This window comes from Polyodon spathula, chromosome 6 (assembly GCF_017654505.1).
Source record: "Polyodon spathula isolate WHYD16114869_AA chromosome 6, ASM1765450v1, whole genome shotgun sequence".
NCBI classification, from domain to species: Eukaryota; Metazoa; Chordata; class Actinopteri; order Acipenseriformes; family Polyodontidae; genus Polyodon; species Polyodon spathula.
Genome location: NC_054539.1, coordinates 51573990 through 51589094, shown reverse-complemented (window position 1 = coordinate 51589094; position 15105 = coordinate 51573990). Strand labels below are relative to the sequence as shown.

Here is a 15105-nt window from a genome sequence, read left to right as displayed (position 1 = left end):
TATTTTTCCAATAAATATTATATTTCCTACTTTGCAGTCACATATGGGGTGACCAGCCTTATTTTGAGGTGATGTACTCATTTCAGAGTTCCAGTAGGTGGCAGTGTGGATTTATGAACGAAGCCACAGTAACCTAAATCACACCACTACACACGGAACTCAAATGCAGCAAGAATTTCTTTCCCCAACAAAAACAATGAACCCGGCAGCGTGAATATGTATGACTTATTATTCTGAATGAGACAGATAAGGCCCTATTTTAACGTGATTGGATACAATGGCTGTGCACTGTGGTTACCATTATTAAAACACAGACCTAGTGCTTCATATTAAAAATATAATCTTAGAAAAATGAAACATACCGTAATCAATAAAAACATTGTAAAGACCCAGTTTCAGTCCTCTGTTGTCTTAGATGTTAAGTGGACACCACAGAAGAAAAAGAGACAAAATAAAACAGGGGAAAAATGTCTTTGTGAATGATGAAGCTTTCTAGCTCATTATGGCTTTTTTAAAACACAACAAAAAATTACAGCTGAAAGCGGCCTCCATCTCCTCACAGAGGAGGAAAGAATCTTGCAGTCTAACTCTGCAGTCAAATACTTAGAAAATACAGGGTAAAATACAACATGCAGACAGCAATTAAACGTCCTGGTCGGTTAATTTAATTTACATTTCAATTCCCTCTCTTCTTTCCGAACCCCTCCCCCCAAGGGGGGGATATTGTGATTGCGAGTCAAAAAGGATTTAACTCAAAAAGTTCTCCTTGTTACTATTGACCTTGATTGTTATAATGATTAGCAGCTATTTACAACCAACATGTGTCTTGTTTCATTTCTCAACCTTCTCCAAGAAAGGGACAGGCCCCCCCCCCCCATCTTGGCCTTTTGTTTAGTATTAAAAAGAACTTCAACGCCCAGATGTGAAGGGACCAAAGGGGTCTCTACCTGACCATTCAACCTACGGCGAGACAAAATGTTTTTGGGTTACAAGTTTTCCCTTCCACTAAGAGAAAAGGACTTTTATGTCGGTTCCATATGGAAATTCAACCCCTGTCTTTTGAAGTGTAGTACAAATTTTCCCTAACTTGGAGTTTTCAAAGTCTTACACCCTTGTCCGGGGGGAGGAGTTTCAAACTGGTGTTCAAAAGGGAATACGGATCAGCACCCAGGATAGCCCCCCCCCCCAACCTTTCCTGGTTGTGTCTTTTTTTTAGTGGGTATTGATATGTCAGGGCCGTGTGACAGGTGGTGGGTGAATTTTTGACAGTTGCCCTTAACCTTTTCCCGGGGGGGGGGGGGGGGGGGGCTTAAGGTTACCAAAAAGTTTAGTGCGGGCCTCCGTGATGAAAGGGTCATTTGACTAATCAAATTTTTCCGTTGACCCGGACTCGTTAAAGGGTGTGTTTAGATTGTTAAAGGAGTAGGGAAAAAATATTTAAACCCAGGGAAAGTACAGTTTTACAAACACTTCAGTAGTGGAAACCCAATGAAAAAAAAAAAAAAAATCATCTTCTGAAAACATCAGGTCATTCGTGTCCCATTTAACCCACTTTTTAAAATGAACCTGAACCCAAGTTATTATTATAAGGGGATCATTCCCGTATTTAGTGTTTCTTATTAATGGTAAAATAAAACCACGTTTTCCAATAGGTGCGGTTAGTTCCTTTTTATTTTACACCGGATGTAGTGTTTCGTATTTCCACCTGGTTCCGTGTCACCAGTTTTTTGGTCTCTTCTACGAAAGGTTTCGTTTGTTTTTTCCACCTTTAAGGTTGGGAACCAACTGCTATTTCGACAATTAAGAGGTTTTGCTGCTGGGTTACAGTTTGTTGACTCTTTTCGCTAAGGTTACATCAATAACTCGAGACTACATCAGTAACTGATTAATAAAGCACTGGCTGAGAATTCTCACACAAATCTAACATTTCTCATCCATCTTTTTATAAATGGTCTTCAATGTCAAATGTGTGTTACCCTATAACTATCAATGAGGCACGGGTTAGGATCTAATTCAGCACAGGGAATGTGAAATTAATTGGACTTGGTATAATAAATATTCCCTAGTAGGCATATCAAAAAATATTACATTTATTGTAAGTATCCGCATCAGGAAAAAGTAGGTGGCCTACATCAAAAGCATAAAGTGACCAAGCACAGTGTCAAAACCAGAGAAGAGGCTCCAAAGAACAAAAAAGGTGAATCAACTGTGACGATAAAGCTTTTATTATCCAAACACGACCAATGTCAACACTGATTTTAATGTCCATAAAAACTAAGGAATATGCAATACTAAGTGATCACAATTGGATGAGCAATACAGGCAGAAATGTACAGCAAGTCTGGCATATAATATATGAATAAGTGTGGGTTTTATATTGAGGAAAGCACAAATCCCTTTTGTCCTGCTCTTTTTTTTTTTTTTTTTTTTTTACAAAATGTAATAAAACAACAATTAAATTTTTATAGATAGAGTCACCTGTCGTAAAAGAATTATAGGAGTACCAGTTGCTGCCTTACATAATTTATATTCCTTACAGTTCCTTACATTGTATTATCATCAATTACAAAAGCTACTCGCGGTAGATTCACTGTGCCTTCTAGCAGGAGTCTCAATGTCGCAAGCATCAACCATCTGTGCTGCAGAGCCACCGGGCAGAGATTCCTCAAACTGGGACTGTGTCTGAATCATAATCACACTCTACAGTAATGGTGCCGCAAGCCTCTTTGTCTTCTTCAAGCCCTGCTGAATCCTAAAGGAGTCAACTTGACCCACCTTTCCTTTGGACAGACATTTCTTTATATCTCATGGCACACAGTCTGACAGTTCCAGTTGGATTTCCTTCTCCTTGGGCCCCATCCTTTCAAGCTACTGACATTTCAACAAAGTTCCTCGTTGACCTCTTTTACACCCAGCAAGAATATAACGATCACGTGAAACAATTTTGTAGTTTTACACGTGATTACCCATGTTTAGATGAAGCAGGTGAACACATTAAGTAGAATATTGTACTGTAGCAGGCACCTACAGACAGCAGTCAGGTGCAAATAAGCTGCATGTTGTAAGTAAGATTATTTCTACAAATAAAATAAAGCATGTTTACCAGTATACTGCTAACAGTAAGTTGAAATTAATTGTGCTAATAAAAATATATGAATTCAATACATTTCTTAAACCTGTACAGTAGTAAACTGTTTAAAATATACATGTTCGAACTTCATTTACTCAGAGGCTAGCCTGATGACCTAGCCATAATACTCTCCAGGCAACAGCAACAACCAATAATAAACGTTATGCTAGTTTACATAACTTGTGTTGTATAAAATGTTTAAAATTGTACAAATGCATTACATTTTACTTTACTGTATTTATATTTCTATAACACAAGCAGAATGTGTCACTACAACCTGTAAATCAAATCGGTACAAACCAGAATTACATATTTCAGTGATGTTTGTTCAAATAACTGGAGTTTAAGTATAGTTAAAGTCCTTTAAATAAATTGCACCAACTAGAAAGTTGCTTCAAATATATTCGATCTAGCTTAAAGGGGTTACATTTTAAGCTGTAATTTGTACCTTTATGGTCCAGAAGTCGCTTTGCTGCAACGTGGTAGTAAATTATAACCGTTTCATAAAAAAGAAAGACTTTTTGCATTAACAAAATTTTTATGTCGAAATTTAAAAACAGAAAAATACCGCATGAATGTTTCTTTTTTAACAGTGGTTACAGTACCTACAAAATGATTTTTATAAAGGGGGATTTTTGTGTAATATGACGAAGCTACAGATCGGATTTCTAAAATTTTAAAGTTTAAAAAGTTGTAGTTCCAGGATTTTTTTTTTTTTTTTTTTTTGAAACACTTGTGTATAACCTTTTTAAGATTAGGGGGGGTATAAAAGTCCACAGGTTAGGATGGACTGGGGGATGTTTTGAGGTATCCTAATCCTTATATTTCAGTCATCTAACTGCCCTACAAAACTCTAAATAGATTACCTCAAAGGGCCACTGAGTGCTCAGTTGCAGTTTGACAAGACCTGGCTAGTGTGTTTGATCTCGAAGGAGCTCGTTAACTGGGATTGAGTTAGAGTATTTGAGTTTGTTTGCCTCCTCATAGTAGGATGTCCAAGTTTCACAGGCAGAAAAGGTCTGCCTTTCACACAGAAGCACTTAACTGCAAGTCATCATTCCTGAGGGTGCGGTGGGGGGTGGGGGATGAAACCCATGCCTACACTATGCTTTGTATAATAGCTTGTAAAATGATATACCTTGCAATTTTAAAAAGACAATACTGTAGTTGAATGCATGCAGTTTATTTGAAATAACTGTACCAGTATTACTGAACATAAGTCGCTCTCATTTTAAAAGTATAAAACACACACTGTCTAGATATTTGACATACCCCTCAATATTATGGTAATTGCTGAATTACAACATTATAAAATGCTGGTATCAGATTTGAAAATGGATAACCATTCTTGAGCAGTCCCTGTAAATCGTGGTTCATCTGGTCTACGTACTTGAGCGTTTCTGCCAAGAAGAAGCTTTGCTGCACATCATCATGGCTTGGGTGACTGGCGTAAACATCTCTGATTCCAGAATATCCTGCATTTACTTTGCAGTATTGCTCCAGTGCCTGCATTGATAGGAAAAGGATATGAAACATTGAAAAATAATTCTTTTGACAGCCATTTTATCCAGTAAAATGTGTTCTAAGGAGTTTTTGTCTCCCACACAAACTTCTATCATTCTGCCTTGGGAAAATATTTCAAATTAAAAGATTGTTAAAAGCAAGAACCAAAGAATCTGGCTTTATTACAAATAAATAAAAATATCACAAAGCAAATATTAAGTACATGTTATTAATTTTGCTAAAATTACAAAGTATGTTCAGGCTTAAATAAAATGGCTGATTCAGTGTTAAAAATGGTAAATAAATAAATAAATAAAATAACCAAATTCAACAAAGAAAAAAACACTGTTTCTGTTTTTTTGGGTTTTCATTGTTAAGTCCGAAATGAAAAAAACAAGTAGCATAACTTAACCAAGATTTGTTGGGATTTTTTTTACAGGTTGCTACATGAACTCACGATCGCCCCCACCCCTACTTTATGCTTTAACACTTCTAAAAACGGGGATCACTACGGAATGCTGAAATCATTTGCTTTGAATGATGTTTCCGACTTAACAAAACGTTCTACTTTTTTTTGTAAATAAAACAAAGAATGTAAAAAAAAAAAAAAAAAACCCCAAAACAATTCAATCCTTGTTGAAAAAATTCTTTAAGTTAACACCAAAGTGGTTCAGTAGTTGTGGTCAACACATTTGGGTTTTTGACCGGTTCCCCCAACTGGCCCACAAAAAATTCCGCTTCAGCGCAGTGGGGGTTTGAACCCCCCCCACATGTCTGGACATAGGGGGGGCCCCCCACCCTCAAAAATGTCAACAAAGTCGAGTTACCCCACTTTTTTTAAATTTAAAAAAAAAAAAAAAAAAAAAAAAAAAATTACCATTAATTATGTTACAGCGGTGCGAATTCTTGGAAACCGATATTTTAACCTTGGCTGAACGGGCTATAATTAACCAATGGGAAAATGGGCGGAAACTAACTTGGCTTTATTTATCATTCGGTGTTACTTTTTTGATTGGATCGCGAAATAATACTCCTCCATCAATGAGAGGGGGTGTTTGAGAGTGACAGTAATGGCAGCATATGACTCCCATTGTTCCGCTGTCAGGGTGTCTTTCTGATACAGAAACGTGGTTTAAGAACAACAGCGTGGACAAGGGAGAAATAATTCGTCAAAAGACTTCCCAAGTGGAACGGGAGGAATGGCACTTTTGACCCAATGAAAACATTCAAAACGCTGGACAAGAGAAATAATGTGTCAGATATCAAAGTGGATACGAGAATGGCAGTGATGAAGCCAATTTGCTTGAAAACATTCAAAGTAGACCGGTCATTTCCATCAACGGATTTAAAAAAAATCTAGAATTGATGCGATCAGAAACACAGAGGCACTGTAAACTGCAGCTGTTACTGTAGTAGCACTGTTAAGCATTTTTGTGGGGTTTAATTAAGTAACAGCCAAAATGGTTTGTGTCAAACTTGTTGAAAGTCTGAAACAAAATGGCTGATTGTTATTGTCGATACATTGTAGATACTACTATTAATGCAGGCATCATGCAGGTATCGCAAAATCCAGAAACAAAACAAAACTTTTAAATGTTTTGCACCGTATAAAAATGTAGCTGGTTTTGCCAGTGCTTGCTAGTCTATTAATCAAATCAGTCTGAAATGATTTAGAAGCAAATAAAAGCATTTTCATTTCTGCTTTATTGTTAAAGGTTTCACACGCAGTACTGTGATCGTTCCACTGTGTTATGTTGTGAACCACAGTCTTAAAACTGATAGAACGTCCTTTAAAGAATTACTGCCTGGGAAAAGACAGGAAAAAGATGGTCTCCTAAAAGTTACCCGGTTGTTAACTCTATGACTACTCACGAAATGATCACAACAAAAGGACTGCAACGACGAAAACGTAGACAAATTCTCGTTCTGCACCTTACTCAATTGCAAATTACTCTTAGGGGCCAAAAAATCCGTTGAATTTACAAACTGTAAATTTAATACTGTTTTACACAAACCCCCCTGACTTAAATTATGGTCGGTTTTAAAAATGTTTTGCCATTATCAATTGATTATAATTGAATTTTGTTTAGTAATACCTCCGGCGGCTACAATTCGTGATGGAGCTCCTTCGATTTGGCGGGCAATCTTGAAAGCCCCCTATAGTCTGGACGTCGCCGGTTCGAGTCCAGGCTATTCCTTTGCCGACCAAGGACGGGAGCTCCCAGGGGGCGGCACTCAAAACCGGCTCACAGGTGGGTCCCTCTTCCTTCCAAATTAAGACGGTACCAAAGGTCCATGGTCGGCTCACCGTGCACCAGCGACCCCTGTGGTTCTGCGGCGGAACGGCACCTGCGGAGGCCTGTGACAGTGACACTGGCGGCTGTCGACCCTGACCCACCCGTGTCTAAGTGTGTAAAGAGGCAGGCTAAACGGCACATGCTTCGGAGGACAGGTGTGTTTGTTTTGTTACGATGGATCAGTGGCTGGTTGGTGCCAAAAAACCCCAAAAAAACAGCAGTGACATACAGAGGAGCCACAGGCATGCTGGATTTTTTTTTTTAACAGTATATGTATGTTCGTTTGTGTGTTTTGGGAGGGGAGGGGGTATCAAGTACCACAGACAAGAAGAAGGGGGCACGGCCCAAAAAGTCTGAGAACCACTGGCTTAGTGAATAGTTAGAAAAGTATTGTAGGAGCATACTGTTTATGTACAAAGTAAGGAAATAGGTGAATTAATCAGACTGTTAGAAAAAAACTAAAATTGAAAAGTTCACCTGCACTGCTTCCCAGCCCCACTGCCTGTACTTGGGGTCATGAGTAAACCTCCACATGTACATGTATGTCTCAATGACCTCCGGTCTCAAGATGAAGTACTTCTCGTTCTGCCTCGTGGCAATGGCTTCAACACCACCGTCGAACCTGAAGGCTTCTGGTCCCAGTTTCAGTGCTAAGAGAAAAAAAAAAAATGGGGAAAGGAAATAAACATTTCAGTACACCTATTCCAGCCCAATTACTTTTTATGTATCCAGTCTTCCAATAAAGGTATGCAGTATGTGTAGAGAAACGCTACTTGTGGAGCACATGTGGCATAATATATATGTTTGTTTTCTTAAAAGACTCCCCCACTAGATTAAAAAAAAAAAAAAAAAAAATATATATATTATTCTAAGTGAATGTTGCCCTTTACATAATTGAAATGCTTAGTATTTAAAACAAATCAGGTAAGGACTTCAAGTAACAGGTAATTGTTACAAAATCACAGACGTTTGGTCAGAGATTTCTGCGGTATTCTGGCGTTTGCTTAAATTGCTCTGGCAAACTCCTTTCCTGGTAAGTGATGGAAAAGGACAAAATAATTCCTCAAACACATTGCAGTACTAAACCCTATGCAAGACACTCCAAGCAGCTTTGAGTTTGACTGGCCTCATACCAAAGCCCAATACTATTACCTGTCATGCCAGGATCATCTCATCTTGCAGAGGCACCATTCTGACCGTCTAAACCAGCACAAACTCAACAAGGAATTTTATCAAAATATGACAAACTGGAACAGGGAGGCTAATGATTTAGCATTTTTCAATAGTGTTGAAACAGCAAAAGGGAAAAGCCTTGCACAGCTGCTAACAAGTATTGAAAAGACACTGCTCTGCTCTTAACAACTGAACGACTGTTACAGAGGTTTTCAAAAGACGCCCCTTTACTTACTGGTGCGGGAATACGACTCGTGACACGTGCGTGCGATTTCAGCAGCCAGTTCCATTTGGTGTCCAGTCTTCTCATCTGGTGCCCCGTCTGCCCCAAGTGCAAACATGCCTCCAGCAAAGCACGTCAGATGACCCATTTTGTGCTCAAGCAAGCCTCCCTTCCACTCTGCAATATAGGTGAAGCCCCCGCTGGATTTTCTGATTAAGTGCGACTCGATGGCCTGCAGTGACAAATTTTACACTCATTAGCTTTTACAGAAGCAGGTCCCCATATGCAAGATGAAAATCTCACCCAGCCTCTCATTGCAAAGGGTGTTTTTGCATTCCGGTTAGGTGTAGTTGCAACACGAATGCAAGGTTTAAGTAGTTACTTTTATGGCAGGCATAAAAGCTGTCATCATGCAGCATGAATTGAAAGCACCTCAATCAAAAAAAAATTAAAAAGTGGTGAAATGTAAAAAGATTAAACACAGTTTGTGCTTCGATCACAATTAAAACCTTAGACCCACACTTTGACAGTTCAGTAGGTCCTGGCACAGAACACACGTACTCGCAGCCCTTGCTCACTGGGAAGTTTGATTTCCCACTGGAAAACCCTTTGTGTTTGTTGGCAGACCCATCTTTCTTCTTATAACCTTAGTTTTGCACAATGAGTGTTTGCAACCTATTTTCTCTTGGAACAGATCATGTTTTGGTTGCCCCTATTAGGTCAGTACCTATTGTGGCTGATCCCTTTACTGAACCGGATAAATTGTTTCCAGAATTTTTTTTTTTTAAATAAATGATCTCCTACCATTGTTTTTCATGTTCTCTTATATTTTATTGCATAACCTAAAAACTACATCCAAGAGGGCCGAGTGGAGTTCACTGGCAATAGGTCCAAAGACATACTGTAGTGGTTGTTCCCAGGTAATCAATCAATCTTTATTTTATATAGCGCCTTTCATAGTGGACCACCATCACAAAGCACTTTGCAAGTTACAGTAAAGACAAAAAGCACAATACGTGGAATACAGCAAAAAAAAAAGACTAAAAATCCTAACAAATTAACTTGCATTCATCAATTTTACATTAACAGGAAAAAATAGTTGTTGGACAGCCAGTGCTTTGTAAAACAGGAATTGGTTTTCCAATACATTAATAACCATTTGGAATAATGTACAATATTGCCATGTTCTAGTATTGATATTAGTCGTCTCTCTCTGATTTTAGTAGTTTTAGTTTAACTGTAAGCCACAGAGATGAATAATTATGGAGCAAAGACAATGCAAGATACACCCCACTGGAAGGCAAGTACCCACAATGGCAAACTACATTGACAGACTCAAAAAGATGAGGGAGGGATGGGTGTCTCAGGTGAAAAATTAATCCAGCGCCTATGGCCAAAGAAAAAATGAGAAGGTCAGACTAAGCAGAACAGAGAAAAGGGGAAATCAATCACAATTTACATGGGGCAATCCTAGGTTAAGAAAACAGACAATAACGTCTACCATTTAAATTGTGTTTGCAACAGAGCGTCAGCTGGAATCATGAGTCTTCATAACAGCATAAAGAATGGCAGGTCAATTGGGATGACGAAGGTGGAGAAACCACTTTAAATGGACAGCAAAGATGGGACAGTAAATAATGTCTAGCGAGTTGTTCAATTATATCCGAGATGATGGCAAAACGAGGTGTGGAGATTGTGACGGAGAGTGAAAACATGTTTTGTTTGCTCTGGCAACTGTGGGAATTTAACTCCTTTTCTCCCACCAACGACTTAGGCGGGGTCAGCCTGTAGTCATGAAGCAGGGTACTTTAGTGCTGTAAAAAGAAACTATAATACAGCAGATTTCCCCTAGATTTCTGTATGTATGTGACCTCTCAGTATTCTCACTTAGTCCCAACAGATTTTTTTAGTAAATAATGCTATTCTTGAAATTGATTTTCCCCATCACAGTAGAAATCCAAGATAATATAAATCACTTCATTAGGTCTTCCTCATGTTATTACTAATTGTATCTCCTTTACGAGTGGCAAATCTGATGATTCAGTTAAGCAATCTCCTTAGAGAGTTCATTTCCTTGAGGAACAGCTAGATTTTAGGGAAGGGACTTCCTGCAGTGAGATAGTATTATCTGAAGTGGAGTCAGATTTGTTCAAGGAGAATCACGCAGTAGTATTATATTTAGTATATATCTGAAGTGGGTGCCCAGTATATTATATATGGTGTCCCCCGCAGTGAATATAATTCGGGGGCGTATATAATATTTGGTATATTACATTACACACACACACACACACACACACACACCAATACTATTATACTATATCACACCACACACACAATACACACACACACACACACACACACACAAATGGTTCATGAATAAACAAAATACTGCATTTCATTTCAATAAGCAGGGTGACTTGGGGATAAGAGCGATTATTGGATAGTATTCTAACCACCCAGTAATCAAGTGACTACCCAGTGACATTTATTAAGTACAAGAGCAGTTATTATGTGGTAATAAACCATCATATGGTTTACATTTGGCTATTTGTTGTTGCTCTAAGGGCAGATCATTTCATGAATATTACAAATCATACATTTTAGAATGCATGTTATTTATTGTGTTAAGAGCTAATCCATGAAAAATGAAGCAGCCAGTCTGTGACTGAATTCTTCTCTATCGTTGTGAATAATTTGAAAAACGATTTGGTGTCAATTGAATCTACGGTAAGTGCTGGCTCAGTTTTTAATACTGGACACACGCACACAAATACACACACATATTTTATATATATAATATATATATATATATCAAAAATTAGGGATTGTCAGTTAACTGCAGCTAATTTCTATGATTAACGCATTCACTTTTTTGCAGATTTTTTTTTTTTTAACACGTGTTAATCGCATTGCTGTGTCTTGAGCCTTTCGGCACACTGTAGTTCAATCCAGGCCGTGGCAACATTGGGTTGAGTGTCTGAGTGCAGTTATTGTTTAAATAGAAAGTTAGTCACTGAACTGCGTAATGGAGCAAAGCACTAAAAATGAATGGGAGTTTTTTTTATTTTTTAAAAACGTTCTGACGGCTCACTGGACAGAAAGACACTTACTTGTCTACTGTCAAAGTGAGTTCCAGTATCACACACGAGTACATCTAGTCTACAAAAGCGAGTCGGTTGTCCAGTTAGACAACACGAGTCCATCTATAGTCTAGGCTCTTGCTACAGCCAAACAACGAATCATGTGCAAGTCAAAAATTTGATTGACTGTTGGTGTGCAGACCACGTTGGAAATTCTCTTTTCAAGGTTTTCATTCAATCCTCCCATTCCATATTCCAGCTTTATTTTAAATGTGAAGTTTTTAAGCAAACTTGTAGACTAATTAGTAGTAGTGCAGCAGTCAACATGGCAAAACAAATGAGTTTTTTTTAAGACAACGGACAGATATCTGCAAATTATTAATTTACATCTACTTCAGCAGTTAAATGGCAACATGTGAAAATAAATGTCAAATTGAAAATTACCAAATCGACTGGATGATTTGTTTGTTACTTCATCTTTGGGAAAGCCAGCCAGTGAGCACTCTAATGAAGATTTGAGAGCAATGTGGAAATATAGTTTGGCAAATCGACTGTGGTGAAAAAATATCCAACACTAATTTAAGTTTTAGATTATTGCCACTTTGTATATCTTTCTAAATATGCACACACTTTTAAGAGTTTTGATCAGGATTAATACCGCTGTTGCAAACCTCAATGCTGACAAGTTGCTGAAGAACATGCTGTCTCTCCTATGGTTTGAAAGACCTGTGCAATTCTCTGGAGTATGACTATAACTGCAATATTCAACAGCAAGCCCGACGCCTTATCCTGGAAGGTGGAGCGGAGACGAGAGATACTAACTAGGCAATGGTAAGTAATTTATAGAGGAAAGGTTATATTCAAGGTTTTAATCGATTTAAATAATTTCTGCAATGTAAGCTATTTCCTGTGACGTCAGACCTGTGGTCATTGCCCATCCACCCTAAGTTGGGGCCAACCCACATTTACAAGCATAGTAATGCCACTAGAGTAGGCTGTAGGCTGCACTGCTGCTTTATTTTTGAATGTAGTACATAAAGTCTGCCAATTGTCTTGTTAGTTTACAGTTTTTGTATTCTTTTTTTTTTAATGTTCTCTTCACAATTAAGAGTTCATTATCTAGAAGTGCTTACTATGGCTACATAGTTGTAATTTTATTTATTTATTTATTTTATTTCAGTCCACAATCACATTTCTAAATAGGTATCATTTTTATTATGTCTTCTGGTGCTGATCTCTGTGTGCTGCTGATCAAGCTTGAACCTCACGTTTTATTGTGTTGGTTGTATTTGTAGTTTTTAAATTATTGACCCAAGTAAAATTTTGGCCATGGTCTCAATGGGTAAATTTCCTGGTTAAATAAATACATTTTAAATGATTTTACTTAGAGTCAAGGATAATAATAATAGCAGCAGTAATAAAACAAATTTAAAATTAGACAGATGTAGTAATTGTATTAATTTAATATGCAATTACAACCGAGATTATTATTATTTTTTTTAAATCGCGAGATTAAGCATGATTAATTTTTTTTATTCGCTTGACAGCCCTATTAATCTATCTACTATCTATCTATCTATCTATCTATCTATCTATCTATATATATATATATATATATATATATATATATATATATATATATATATATAATAAGATATCTTTTTTATTTTGATTTTTTCTTTTTTGAATTTCATTTAAACAAAACAGTTAAAAACAACTGAACTAATAATTTATACATTTTCTAAGTATACTTGGCAATATGGCTGTACCTGGCAGTTAAATGTATTTATCCATATTTTTTTCCTAGCAGACTAATTAAAAACATTGAACTTCCATGGTGAATCTACATTCTATTATCCCGATGTGCCACTTTTCCAAACAATATATTTAATTCTGTAATGAACCTTGTGCTGATGAATTTAAGTAAGCACTTCTATACAATTCCACAGGAGTGTGGTTCAGGCTCACCAGGTTGGGACAAGAGCTAAACCATGTCCCTTTAATGCTGTGCCTCTTAGAGAATATCAGCAAAGTTGGCCGTAACTGCTATATGTGACTGTACAAATGTGTCAAAACCTGTTCACTAGAACTCATTTCAAATACTGTATAATTTCTTTGGAGCCTACAATACCCAAGTGACTAAAGCAAACCTGAAATTAAATTGCCGACAACGTAGAGGCTTTATATCCCACGGCCACCTTATTAGAAATCTGCATTTTAAGAATGAGAAGAAGATGTACATTTCTAATTTACCTGAATGGAGTCGTAATACATTTTCTTGACTTCTTCATCTGTCTTGTCTGACATCAGCCATGCCTTGAGCAAATACTCATAAAAACTATCCCCCAGACCTCCAACTGATACGTGATCTGAAAGACAAGAAACGTTCAGCAGCAATGCAACCAAATGCTGATCATTTACACTATTCATTCTGCCTGTATCACCTACCAGGGAAACATATTCCTATGTGACAGAATGATCTATTGCACAGTAAGGGCCAATGCAATCTCTGCCTACAGGCTTCAGGTATTAGGAACTGCATCCAAAAACACTCATTAAAAACAAACCATCATTTTTAATATTGCAAATAGCCACACAATGCTCTTGTGACACAGTATTGTACTTGTGAGGTGGAGCACTGCTGCCAAATACAGTGTGTTTGACTATTTAATTTAATAGGGAATCCAGCCATAACTTTAAAAAACAACAAGATTTATTTTTTTCACAGTTATTATATTACTTTGATCACAATGCTTCTCTGTTATTCAAAACACACAAAACAAATGGATTCCCACAGACAAGGCGGTCTAAGAATGAAAAGCCATTTCAATCCCTAGGCACTTCACAGACAGTGCATCTGTAGATCAGCAACGTATTGATATATGTATAAAAAAAAACAGGCACAATTTATGACTGTTGTAATCTGTATTTCCTTTGGTAACAGTACATGCTGCATGTTTCTGATACCAGGATTTATTAGAGTACTCTATGGTCCAGTTGCCTCTGACAGGGTTTATCTAACCATTGAATTGCTACAGGGATCTTGGTGAAGATAGTTAAGATGAAAACTACTCTAAAGATGTGAAATTTGAAACCACTGTAGTCACCAGAGCTGTGTCATCTGAAAAGAAGCAACAATATCCTGCCAAGGAGACAGGTAGTTTACAGGTCTTTCCTTTGGGGTTCACACCAGCATTCACTCCATTGCAGTATTTTGTTATGTTTACCCATTAGCAAGACCTTGAATGAAAACAAGGCTAATATGATGGGAAGGTTAAAAGGATAGTGCATGTTATAAATAAAACCCAACGGAAAACGTTCTAAAGTGAATTTTTCCCAATGGTAATCTTCCAAATTTCAGAAGTTATTAAATTTTCCTCGGAAAAAAAAAAAAACTTACTTGTAGAAAGGAGCCACAAGAAAAGTAAGTGTGTGTGTGTGTGTGTTGAATGTCACATCTATAGCTATGGCCAAAAGTTTGTCAGCTTTTCCTTAGGTACAGTCAAACCTGTATTAATAGACCACTCAAGGGACAGTCTAATAGTGGCCTCTTAACACAGGTGGTCTCTTGAAAGAGGGCACATAACTTATGAATTTTCTATTTGTCTTTGACATGCTTTCCAGTAATTATGTATGCCTTACATAATCTGTAAAAGCCAGAAGATGTAATATGAACAAAAGGAAGTATGTAATTTA

The 15105-nt window shown here is 37.3% G+C and overlaps 2 protein-coding genes across 3 annotated transcripts in view; both read right to left on the bottom strand.

The window, feature by feature from the left end:
- LOC121316616 (ER degradation-enhancing alpha-mannosidase-like protein 2) overlaps positions 1-2691 on the bottom strand; it is a 5585-nt gene extending 2894 nt beyond the window's left edge. Inside the window, exon 1 of the mRNA XM_041251658.1 lies at positions 2577-2691. Coding sequence (XP_041107592.1) covers positions 2577-2691 — 115 coding nt within the window. The remainder of the gene's footprint in view (positions 1-2576) is intronic.
- Positions 1-15105, bottom strand: part of man1a1 (mannosidase, alpha, class 1A, member 1) — a 154200-nt gene that overhangs the window by 20616 nt on the left and 118479 nt on the right. Inside the window, exons 8-11 of one of the 2 annotated variants that reach the window (XM_041253100.1) lie at positions 13663-13778; positions 8339-8558; positions 7408-7580; positions 4521-4636 (exon numbers count right to left, since the gene is read on the bottom strand). In XM_041253100.1, the coding sequence (XP_041109034.1) occupies positions 4521-4636; positions 7408-7580; positions 8339-8558; positions 13663-13778 (625 nt within the window). Of the gene's footprint in view, positions 1-4050; positions 4637-7407; positions 7581-8338; positions 8559-13662; positions 13779-15105 lie in introns of those variants that run through there. The other variant, XM_041253099.1, reaches the window with a different exon arrangement.